Raw genomic sequence first — 12763 nt, forward strand, 5'->3', positions numbered from 1 at the left:
GGGTGAGATCATATCTTGTTTTCAGCTTCTCTTCAATTCTGCCCAAAGGTTTAATACATATAGCTTATTTTCTTCAATAGAACTTGGAATTTGAATGGAAAGATTATACAAAGATAGCATATAAATCCCTTGCATTTTTTATTTTCAGAAGCAGTTTGAAATCTTTCTGGCTTTTGGTTCCTACCCCATTGGTATGAACTTTTACCTGACCTTGAGCAATGGCAACTCCCAGTAGAGCAATACCCTTCCCACAGCAACGTGACCAAATCCTGAAGTCTTTTCTCACTATGACTCACGCCTTATTAAAGGAATATCTTAGGTTTCCTTTAATGAGATGCTTTGTGCAAGTATGAACTAAGAACAAAGGACTCTGTGCTCCCATCAGGATCAGCTCTGGGGGACGAGATGTGTTTCTTGCCCATTATTAAAAAAAAATAAAGAAAAAAGCCAGGAAAGATAATGTAATCCTTAAAATGTGTTTTCTTTATTGTGGGAAAATATGGAGAAATATGGGAAGTGTGTTGGGACCTGTGGCTAGCCAGACCTTTGAGGTGGAGTTCTTCCAGTCTGAAGAGGCAAAGACCTACTCCACATAGTGAGCTGCCCAGGGAAGACTGGAAAGGCTTTTGAACTCACAGCCCAGGCTTTAATGGAAAGTAAACTAGCATTACAATTTTGTCAACACACAGGAAACCTCAGGTGAGCGAGTTGGGACAGAATGAATATAAAAAGGGTTCATCTATAATCCTCTCCTTGCCTGCTGTGTCCTGGTTTGGCGGGTCCTTGCTCCCAGACACAGTTTTAACTCAACTCGCTGAATTCCTGCGCTGCAACCACTGTGCCCTCTCCCCTCTAGAAAATTTCCTTGTGTCAGCAGAGAGGTCTGAGCGTGGGGCAGCTCCTGCTCCTCTCTGCGTGTCGGTACGGGGGCTGTGCTGCCCTCGGCATCTCTCCGCGCTGAGCCCTCCTTCCTCCTCCTCCCTTTCATCTGCCCCCTCCTGCCTGCCTCCCCCCGGCTCCCGCTGGCCCCCCGAGGGGTCTCCTCCACATTGTCACGAACAGGGCATCCTGGCTGGGAACAAATGAGTTACACAGATAACGTCTGGCACAGGCATGCAGCGTGGAGAAAACATGTTTCCTGGAGGACCTTAGCCCTTTCGAGGAAAGGGGCAGATCATGGTGAATAATCTCTCTTTGGGCTCAGAACGCTGAAGGCTTCTTCAACGAATAGAAGAACTCAGCCTGTGTGCATGTGAGTGCAGAAGGGCAATCCATTATATTTCTTTCTTCAGTACATGATTATTTTTTTATTTTATTTTGTAGACAATGGGACCATGATCAAAGACATCTTGCCCAAAAGGAGACATCTGAAAATCAAGGGAAGTTTTTAAAGAAATAAAATGACACTGAAATGAATTAAAAGGTTTTAAATTCCTGAAAAATAGCCTTTCATTGTCTAGGAGGCTTAGGGAGAAGTATATTGCATGGCTTTGACATCAGAGCCATGAAACAGAACTTTAGAAAAGGTCTTAGAAAACGTAAACCAAAATTAATCTTATTAATCCCAAAGGATTATATCATGCAAAGCTGGTGATAGCCTGTGTGGTATTCAAACCACAAGAAAGGAGAACAGTGGTAGATAGATCACATCAATCTGAACATGTCACACAGCCTAAATGAGCACATAGCACAGAGAGATTGAAAGGACTGGTATTGTTAACTCAGAATAAAAACAAATAGCAGAAGACACAGGAGAAGTATGTAAATGGTTGAAGAATCCAAAAAAGGAAAATTACAATGTTCTGTTTTTCTCTATTTCATAGCCTGAGAACTGAGAGATATCCAGTGAAGTTTAATGCAGATCAAATGAAAAAAAACCTCATCTGATGTGAGTGATACTTGCTCCCCTGAAATGCTGTTAAGGCTGAACACAATTCAAAGAGAATTGGTCACTGAAATAGATAAGGAAAATATTCAGAATTTAATTGTTAATTCTAAAGTGCAAGGAGCGACAAAAGCCTTTTGCTTCATGGTTTGAAGTCAGCTCTGAACATTGGGATTAGAAGGAGAGTTTCAAAACAGAGCTGAATTTCACAGCACCATCTAATAAAGAATTTCTTACACTTTCATTTGAAATACATAGTCCAGGAAATTGGTAAATAGCCTAAGTCTCATATGCTTTGGCCATACCTGTGTTCTTTGGCTTTGGACTCATAGACAGCATGGCGTAGCATAAAAATGGACTTCTTTTCCATGCAGAAGTTAACGAGAAGCCCATGAAATTGAGCAGAATTTGACCAGTAAACTACTCTCCGTTAGCTATTTCTTGCTAGGTTCCTATTGTTTCCTTAACAGTGATTGTGTTCATATATTCTTTGGGCAATCCCAGCAAGGGCACTGAAGGTCAAAGGCAAGGCATTTCAGAGGGCTCTTATTTTATGGGGTCCTTAAACATGCCATCTCTTATTGTCTATTCTCATGTCTCTTCCAATCCTTCTCCCAGGGACCCATAAAAAGAAAAAATAGACCTGCTAGCCAATTAATAATAAACGCTTGTAGCAGCAGGATAGGTTCATTAGTTGTGTGTACAATGGAACTGCCCCAGCAAAAGACAAAATAGTTCAACACTTCTATTAAAGGTCCCAGGGGGCTGATACAGTAGCTCACAGTAAGCTACAGGCAATCTGCCCGCTTCTTTGTCCTTGAACTATAGCTTGGCAGCTCTGGTGGAAAGAAGAAAAGTAGGGGCAAGTAGCATTCAGTGGGATCCCTCTGTAGCACTGGCCCATTCCCTTGCTAGGATAATTCTCCTGCCAATAGGTGATTGATCTCTGGGTTTGTGTGTATGGAGAGGATGAAGAAAAACCAGCTATTATGTAACCAAATAGCAGCAGTTCAGACATGAATCTGTGAGGGAGGTGTAATGAAATCCCATATGCCTTTTTCAAAACGTAGGGTACGTGATACTGAATTAAAACAGATTTATCCTCTCAAAGAATAACCAACAGCTGTACTTCTTGACCACATCTTGCTCACAGCTGGAACCATTACTGCATATGAACAAGAAAGTAATTTGAAAAGCTAGCTGAGTGAGTTTCTTACAAGTCCATTAATCTTTTGTGGCCCACAGACTTTGGCATATAACTCCTCCAACAAGAGGCAAGAAGAAGCATGATGGCATTAAAGATGCTATGAAAATTCTCTATAGGATGCTCTTGCCAAAAGGTAAATTGACATTAAAATGGGAAATTACAAACATAATTTGGACCACTTCAAAGTAGTATATAGGATATGATTCTTATTTGCATTTCCCCTTTTTATACCACTCACGCTGGCAGCACAGAATTACCTTAAATGATAGTATATGATAATTTAACTGCTTTAATATCCCTTTATTGATGTAAAGTTGTCCCATCATAAATAAGACTTAAACCTGTTATATCTTTAAACAATTTCTTAGCATAGATTTCAACCTCAGGATTTCTTAGTTATATTTTTCTGAAATAGCTATCACATGCCTGAAAAACAAGATGCTTTTCTTCTTGAACAGTCTGCCTTATAAAGGACGGAGTTTACACGCTGAGAGCACATGATGTAAATGAACAGCTTGCTCTGTATGTAAATAGCTAAGAGTCAAGCATTTCAAATAGTCCCTTGGAATTGAAAAAGAAATGTCCAAAAAGACTAGATATTGGTGAGTCTTAGGACTGAGCCCTGAAAGATATTTGCCTTGACAGATAGATTTGTTAAAGGCATCTTTTGAGGCGGGAAGTAGATCCTCTTAAAAAAAATCTAAACCTTAAAACATTTTTAGCAGCTTGAATTCATGTTTATCTTATTTTCTTACATTCAGTCTCCTTGAAATGAACTGTAAATGTCTCCTTGATGGAAAGCTTGTTTATACATGGAGGCTTTATAGCTATTTGCTCTTAACTGTTGCCATAGTGTATGAAAGCTGGTTGGAATAGGATAATCTCAGGCTTTGACACACACAAGCATGTTAGTCTGGGATAACAAGATTAGGGGTGTTTGCCGGCTTGAATGCAGGCAGGAGGATAGCTATACAAGGTGTTAGCACCTATTGCAGAAGTACCTGTGCCACGGCAGGCGTTGCTACTGAGAGGTCTGGTAATTCTCTGTGCCCAGCCATGGGGGCAGAAGCTGCTGTGGCCAGCACCGGCAGAATGCAGCTCACATAGGGTTACCCGCTGGTGCCTGTAACTGATCTTGAATAGCTCTTTGGCTTGGAGTTCATCGTTTACCTCAAGGTGCATTAGCATCTTAAGGTGAACCAGCTTTTAGAGGGAATTAAGGCTGAAGCCGAAGGCTCAGTCGTTGGTGTGTTAAATTCATGCCTTGTTCAGCTTGAGACCAGCTGAAAGAGCTGGAGTGCACTTATCCACAGCCATCTGAGGGCCAGGGGGCCCCCTGGGCAACTCTAGGACTTCAAGACCAGTTTAAACTGTGATGTTTGTTGCTGCCGTAGCAGACGCTGGCTCCCAGCTGCATGGCCCCTCGCTCTGATGTGCTTCACTGTGCCAGCCAGGGCCAGCCATGCCCCTTCAGCAGAAGGAAATGCTTTACGCCACCTTCATGCCAGGAGGGGTTTCCCCATATTGAGGAGAATTTCTGTCTGCCTTTTTTTTGGCAGTTTTCTGGCTGGTTTTCAGTGAGGGATTATTACGCATCTGGAAACCTTTATATCTTAAACTGGAGATTCTGGAAACCTTATTCTTATTTATTAGCGTCTGACTGATCTCTATCTATGATCTTTGTAATGTGCTGCCATGTGGGAGCCTGGAGTTTGGGATGTGAATTTGTCCCTTTTTGCCTGGAAGGAAAGAGATCCTACCAGCACAATGCAGGGAAGTAACACTGGCATGCTCTGAAGGGAGCCTCAGAAACTCCTTTAACAGAGGAAAAAACTTGGCTCATCATAAAGTAAGCAAAGGTGGTGCAGGAGGGAAGGAAGGAGAGAAAATGAGGATATCTTAATCCCTGGCAGAAGCAGTCAAGCTGTTACTGGAGAGTCCCACCCAAGCCAAGGCAATTCAACACAACTGGCACAGGGGAGGAGGGAGGAAAACTGCATTGCACAGAGGCACTTAGGAATTTGCAATTTGTCTAAATGCAAGAAGGTAAAAAAAACTGTAAGAAATCCTCCATTTCCACAAAACAGAAAGCTAAAACATAATTTCATCCATAGAAATTAAAATATTTTTCTCTAAACCCACTGCACAGCCTCCTTTCTTCCCTTGCAAATCCCAACGCTTCGGAACTGTGGGACCACCAGCAGCCCTCCAGCCCTTCAGCAAGGCTGACTGGGGAAAAGCCGCGGAGAGATGTGCTGCGGAGGTGGGCCAGCCTGTCCCTCATGATTCTCATTGCACCGGTATGCCACGATATATGTATTAGTCAGTACATGCTGACCAAGCAGACTGGGTAACCCTGGGGACAAATTTTGAGGGGAGTAAGAGCATCTGCCTCTGCAATTATTTTGAGAGTGGGGACAGCGTCTGAGATAGGTCAGCTCTGTCTCTTAATCAGGTCGACACCATCAGTGTCCTTTAGGAAACTTTGCATTATTAGTCCCTTTCTTTTACTTGAAGCAAGAGAGGATTGTGTCACATGGCTGAGGAAACAGTGAAAAACACTTCCCCACCCTGTTAATAAATCCCTTGCAAGATTGTCCCTGACTGTGCTGTAATGGAGGAAATGGGAGTAGCTGAAACTGGCCTTTTTACCGCTCCACAATTATTAATGCAAAGGATTTAAAACTGGTACTCACAGTTTTTGGAGTCTGCATTTTCTGCCCAAATCTATTCTCTCCCTCACTGCCAATACATTGTACAGGATATTAGAAAATGGTATGAAAGCCGTGGAAGCAGCAAACTGAGGATTTTAAAAGCTGCCAGTTACCGTATTGATTAAATAAAAAGGACCTGCTGCCAGTGACAACTTGTTTATTCCTTTTCAAGTTCATGGTAGCAGTTTATGTAACTCCATTTTCAGAAAACTTACTAGAAAACAATATTGTAAAACTGCCAGATCCTGGTGGAGAGAACTGGCAAAGTTTACTTGTCTTCATTTTTTAAAACCGTGGCTATAAACAGTGACTGGGCCTGTGTGGCTCTGTTTTTGTTTTCCTGGAGTTTGCAAACACACTTCGTGTCACTGACACGCCACATTTAAAGACAGAGCACTGTGTGATTTAGTTAGTTTAATTTTGTCAGCGTTTGGCATTTGCTGATGCAGAAGGAAATCTTGTTCTCTGCTGTGTCTACATGTGGATGAAAGGAATAAAATAAAATATTTACTGTACAGAGCTGAGAGACCAGATGCTGCTTTACTTCAGAGACTTTTAGAGAATGGGAAGTCAGGAAGTGCTGCAATTCATTATTTTGTCTCTGGCATGAAATTTGGGTATGGAATTTATTATGTTTTTAATAAGGAAAAAATATATATATTTTTTTTTACCTGGTTGTAACGTGTTGTCTATTACTGTTGGCTTTTCTGTATTCAGCACTGTAGTACCACCTGGAAAAGAAATCATGCATATCATGATACATGGGACACAACAAAGGACACGGCAGTCGTTAGGAATATCCTACATATAAATCTGAAATATTGCTGTCTTTATTAGACATGTAGGTAACTGAGTATGTGAGCTTAAGCATGAAAATATGACATTACAGATCTGGTTTCCTTTATCAAAAAAGAGAACAAGAACTCATCATTAAATAAAGATGCATATCTTTGGAGTCCTTGAAAACACCAGCTAATCAATTCTCACCATGTCCCTGTGGCTGGTTTTATAGATATTGATTTGCTCAAATCCCACGGGAAGTCGGCGACTGATCTCTGTGGCACCTCCTAACAGCCACCAGCTTGTGCGCTCACCCGTGACGTGTTGTTTCTCACATCTGGGACACGAGGTTCTCCAGCCCCTTCCATGCTGGTCCTCCCTGTGCGTTGTTTCATAGCTGCATTGTGAGACCAGCTCACAGGAGAGGTGCATGGGAACTGCCTGGCTTTAGGCTATAGTCTAAGGCAGGCTTCATTTCTGTCTCAAAGAGCAGGAGGAATTAAGGACTTCCCCTTTGTCTTCTTCTTCAAGCAGCTGAACAAGAGGTGAGTGGGGTCACGGCCCTCTCCTAAGCTCACTAATTGGTATTTTTAAAATACTTGACTTTTTAAAGCAAGCCTCATATTGATAAAGGAAACAAAAAGCAAATTAGCACAATTATAAATGCGCAGTGGGGTACTGATTACCAGTCAATGGCTTTTCTTTTCTTCAGCAAGTGAGTGCTCAAAGCATTATAGAACGGATGACTATGATGACTTCCAATGAGCATGAATGCCCGAGCTATATCAGCTTTATGTTTCTGAGAATGATCTGATGGGAAATGCTATAAGCCATGCAAATAGAGTCGCTCTGTATGGGGTCCAAACAGAGCAGGAAGGAATCTGGCCTACAGCACAATTACAGTTAATTGCAAGGGAGGCTTCATTGTGATACTCACATATGTGCAAGTGCTATCAGGGAAGTGACTCTAACAGCCGTACCCACGAGAACGCGGGAGCCCTATTTGCATCGGGATTGGGTAGCAGAAATGAAAACCCCTCTGCACTGCACTGCTATCCTTAGCAGGCCACAAGATTCGCATACTTTCCTTCTATGTGTTTAGGAAGGAGAAAAGAATGATTACAAGGAAATTTTTTTGTAGAATCACTTCTGTGCATTTTAGTGGTGTAAGTAACATTGCATGTATAATGTTGTATTTCTGCAGTGTCCAGAACAACTGGGCACACGCTGCTCAGGCTTTCTAGGTCGCAGAGTAATAAATCATGCTAAAGCATCCGCACTCCTCTAGAAGGGCAATGCACTAATTCTCAATTTTACTACTGAAATAGGTTTGATTCCCCAGAAGAGCTGGTTCTCAGGAAGGCTGGTGGCGGTTCCCTTGTCTTAGGGATTATAAACTGCCCTCTAAGCATAACCTGCAAAAATTGCCAGAGGGAAATTCTTCTGCTCAGTAAGTTTTCCCTAAGGGACACGCGGGATGCAGTCTTGGGCTTACTGAAGTGCAGGGACTATGAGCGAACAGGGAAAGTGCTTGCACAGATCTGTCTCCTTCCTCTCACCACAGCCTCCATCTATGTAAAATATGGCTCTGCCTATTGCACTTTGCAAGCCAGCCCTCGGTGTAGGGCTCTGCAGAAAGACTCAGCATTTCCTGACCTGGCCTTTTCCTTTCAGAAAAATAAATAAATTTCAATGTTTAGTAATACTGAAAGCTTTCTGAGCTACCTTAACACGATACAGACTATTTTATCAGGCTCCCTGCATGGCTGTTTTCATAAAGAATGAGATTCATCTGGGACACTAATTTGAAAAGTAGTGACAGTGACTGTACAGTGTCTTTTCCACTCAGGAACTGTTTTTCAGTTTACTATTTGCAACGTGCATTTACAGGAGATGCTGGGAAATCTCAGAAAGGGTTTGATGCTGAAACTGCACTTTCACTTGTATCTGCTGTCAGATGTTCTACTTGGCTGCTTCCAGAAAGCTGAGCTCTTACCTAAATTTTCCCAGTCTCCTCTTGGACAGCTATTGCCATATTTGAATGCTATTTTATTTTATGGATGTAAGAAGCAATAAACATTTATTAGATAAGCACACTAGAGAGCAGTGATGAAATAACTTGTGTCACTGTGTCACAGTGTCCAAAAATAAGCTCAATCACTGTAAATGTATAGATCTGCTACAGGAAGATCTCATCAAAGAGGCTCAGGGCTTTGTGGAGCAAGTGACCTCCAAAAAGAGATCAAAAATGTAGTGGTGCAGCGTCAGCTCTCTCAGAATGACAGTGGTTCTGTGCAAAAGTGGGAGAATATGAAAACTAGCAAGCTTCCTCCATTCCGGATGCAGACTATGTTATGTCTCTCCCTCATTTTTCTGCTGGTGATGGCATCTTGGCGAACATCAGCCCCTCTGTGGCTGTAAAGCAGCTTTGTTGGGGAAGCTCATGGAAATATTTTTGTTGGTATATGTCTGAGCATGCTTTGATGAAACAAATCTGCTTTGTTTCTGTCTGGGAAAGGTTTGGGATTGAGATTTGAGTCCTATACTAAATTTTAGGTATGTAAGCACGTATGTGCCTTGAACCTAAACAATATTTCATTTTGAGTTCTTCAGTCTCGGACAATAAACCTCAAAAGGTTTGTCCAGCTTTTTTCTTAATAAAAGAAAGTTTGATTAGGCCATTTGATTAGACACAATTCCTGCTCAAAAAAAAAAATTGCCCTCTCTTCCAGCTAGTCACTATTATTTGCTTCAAAAATTACATAGCTGAGAAAACAATCAAAAGTATTGTCATATGTAAAAGGCAGATGCCTATGTTTTGACAGCACTGACAATACGAACTGCATACCAATGTCCATTTATGTTGAGTGATTAAATCAGTGCAAACGTTTAGCTGGTAACTGGCGATGGATATGAGCTACAATGAAGCTGCAATGGAATGAGGATGGTTTCTGCACCTGTCAGTTGGTAGTCATCACCTGTGCCACTGTGACAATTTGCCTGGTCATCATCACACTCATCCACGGGTTTGCCTTCGGAGACAGTAGGGACAGCAGTAGGAGCTGAAACAAAATCCAGTCATTCAGTTAAAATACGTGCTGGAGAACCATCATGCAGTTGGCAGTAACATTTTGATGAGCACTGCATGCTGTCTTTGTGTGGTGTATCTGAGCACCTTGCAGGTTAGTGAGCATTTCTTTGCAATGGGCCATATCTGTTCTGCCTCCTTGCACTAAGGCATTCTGCTGGATCTCAGCTCAAGGGCTGTGTGAAGTTGGGCAGCAAAGCTGTGGACTGTCTATTCACTGGCTCATCCACGTTTGTTGTTCTTATCAGTGAAGAGTGAAGGACTGGCAAGGCAGGATAGGAGTCTTGACAGGGTGGGATAGAAAAGCCATAATTTTATTGCAGGCCAAAGTGCCTGAATAGAGTAGCAGGATGGGTCGTGCTCAAGGTAGTAATTCTCCAGCACCCACCACACTGCTGAAGAAATCTCTCAGCAGAACACATGTAAGAGAGGAAATGTCTGAGCAGAGTCCTGGTAACAGTGGCAGGAAAGCAGTGTGATGTAGAATCACTTTGTGCTCAATGAGGAGACGTGGAAAGAGTTTCTTTTGTTTTTGTTGAAGTTATAAATAAGACATCAGTGATGTCAGGCATCCCTCTTGGCCACTTGCCTGCTTCTCACTGGTGATTACTTTCCAGTAGCTGCTGCATAACCAGCAAAAATCTGACCTTTGTTATTACAGTTAAAAAGCTTGAGATTTTTGCAAGGTGTCAAAAAATATATCTATAACCCAGTATGTGCAAAACATACCACATCTGGGAAATCAGAATACAGATACTACGTGTTATGTTTAGGTTTATGTTTTATGCTGCAAGTACTGTTCTCTGGCTTAAGATAACAACTCTGGGAATGTGATCCAGGCTTTTGTCTGTTCGCACCCACTGTTATTTCCATTAACAATGTTTTACTCTCATTATAAGCTATGCAATAACGTCCCCTTTTCTCAGATTCTTCTTTGCCCTTATGTCCCCAGAGCCCACTGGCCACGTTAAGATCTTACACACTGACTTCTTGGCCTGAAAATGTCAGGAACGATAGTAGTTTCTGAAATAGCTATACTCTGGGATGAAACATGGCTCCCGAGGACCCCAGCCTATGCTTTACAGGTAGTTGAGCTCCAGTTAAAGAAACAGTTCTGTACCTATTATGAATTATGCAGAGCATCTGTTTCCCACATCACTCTAAAAAACCCTCTGGGAGATCCCTCTAGCTCTCTACATCGAGTTAAGTTTCTTATCTTGATCTTCATGCCCCTATATAGAATCAAGCTTGCCTACATGTCTGCCATCATTTCACATAAGCCCCCTGGGACCCACTGGGCACACAGAACTTCCCCTTGCTCATTACTGCTGGAGAAACGATTTCTACTCCTGTCTGTGCCTACCTCTATGCTTCTTCTCTCATCTCAACTCCTCTCCTGCTCAGTAAATCTCAAGTGGCTTCTCTTCATTCAACTCCCTTCTTAAGATACAGTTATACAGCAAAGTTTTCTTATTATGCTTCTTCCATGGGTAAATGGGAATTGATTTCACCTGTCCATGCATGACCTACAGGTAAGCACCCTTCAGAAGAACACCACAGCAGAAAGATAAATGCAAGCAGATGTGTCCTAGAGAAAAAAAAGTGTGCTTGCTGTTGCAATTTACTTAAAAACCAAGGTGTTTTTCCTGGTCAGTCTCCTCTTTGGCTCCTCCATCTCACTGAGTAACGTGTTCTTGTAAGGTGGTCCACAGACTCACTCCTTGGTGTCCAAGTGACTACAGGAGCCCTGTGGCTGAAGGACTTTACCCACAGGTTGTGAGTTTACATAAGGCAGGTGCTGGGTTTTCTTTTTTCTGAGCAAGTAGCACAATAGCCTGCAGGAACTATGTATTCCCACAGGAAGTAAGGACTTCCTGCAGGAACTAAGAAGTATTTCCAACCTCCCCGCTTTCCGGGCCAAGTAAAAAGCATACTTATTCAATCTGGCCTTCAGTAAAAAAACAACACAGAGCTCATCAGTTCTCACAGTGAATGCCTCCCACTCTTCCGCCTCAAGGGAGAAATTGTGAGAAAGAAATGGAGGCAGAGCAGTTGGTTCCATTCATCTTGGTAGGCTGTTCAGCTATTACTACACGAGGTACCATAAGAAACCCTAAATAACATGGTTTGTTATTCTCTGTATTGTTAAGCTGTGTGGTTTATAAGCCACACCATTATACCATCATCCACTAGATAAAATCGTGAAATTCACTTACTGTTATTTGTAGTTATCTATGAAGTTAAATAATTATTGTTTATATAACAAGAATCAAAGCTTGACTTCATGTCACAGTCCAAGGACAGATATCTAAACTTTGCTTTTCCTGGTCTTTCATCTCCTATATGCTATTGCAAAATTAAAGCTTGGTGAGCAACAAAGAGGCCCCCTTTACCCGCCAAAAGGAACAGCACAGACACTGTTGAGCCAAGTAATCATTGCGCACTATAGCATCTGGTGTGACTTTCACGTCCTTTGAAGGAGCAAGGAACATAATTGCTATATTTAGTGCAAAGCTCCGTCTGCGTTCTCAGAAAACATCTCTTCCAGGGCTGTATCATGGTAAAATAAAATTTAAGTTCCTGTCTTTATTCTCTCCTAATAGCTCTATGCTTCTCAAAAGTATAATCATAAGGCTGCTTAAGGGAACAGAAAACCATGTGGAGAATATCACGGTGATTCAACAAAGGAATGGGAGAAAGAATAATATTTGTGCCTTGGGCATATTCAAATGTCTGCAGAGAAAGAACTGATTAGGCCAAGAAACAGCATTAATGGCAGTCACAGAAGCAAGAGTCCAATGTGCTGCCTGTACAGACACAGCAGTGTTCAGCAGTAGTCCAAGTAGAGAATGTATTTATGAAAATAATAAAGTGCATTCATCTCTAGCAGAGCAATTACCTTCAAGTTCACAGCCCAGCAGCTCCATTCGCAGTCCCAGTCCTCCGTGTGTGGCTCTCTCAGGGTAGACGCGGATGAATCTCGTTGATATGGGTTCAAAAGTCCGCAGTTCAGGCGTGTCATAGTTGGTGTTGCCTTCAAAAGTCTGCAAAGCATGACAAACGCTACTTGTTATAAAAAAAGAAAAGAG

General features: G+C 42.1%; 1 protein-coding gene across 1 annotated transcript in view; it reads right to left on the minus strand.

Moving 5' to 3' along the window:
- NRP1 (neuropilin 1) overlaps positions 1–12763 on the minus strand; it is a gene marked incomplete at its 5' end in the record, with an annotated part of 65521 nt that overhangs the window by 9883 nt on the left and 42875 nt on the right. The window contains 3 exons of the mRNA XM_009865687.1: positions 6478–6537; positions 9565–9648; positions 12574–12718. Of these exons, the coding sequence (XP_009863989.1) occupies positions 6478–6537; positions 9565–9648; positions 12574–12718 (289 nt within the window). The remainder of the gene's footprint in view (positions 1–6477; positions 6538–9564; positions 9649–12573; positions 12719–12763) is intronic.

Source organism: Apaloderma vittatum, unplaced genomic scaffold (assembly GCF_000703405.1).
Source record: "Apaloderma vittatum isolate BGI_N311 unplaced genomic scaffold, ASM70340v1 scaffold2513, whole genome shotgun sequence".
In the NCBI taxonomy this organism is placed as follows: domain Eukaryota; kingdom Metazoa; phylum Chordata; class Aves; order Trogoniformes; family Trogonidae; genus Apaloderma; species Apaloderma vittatum.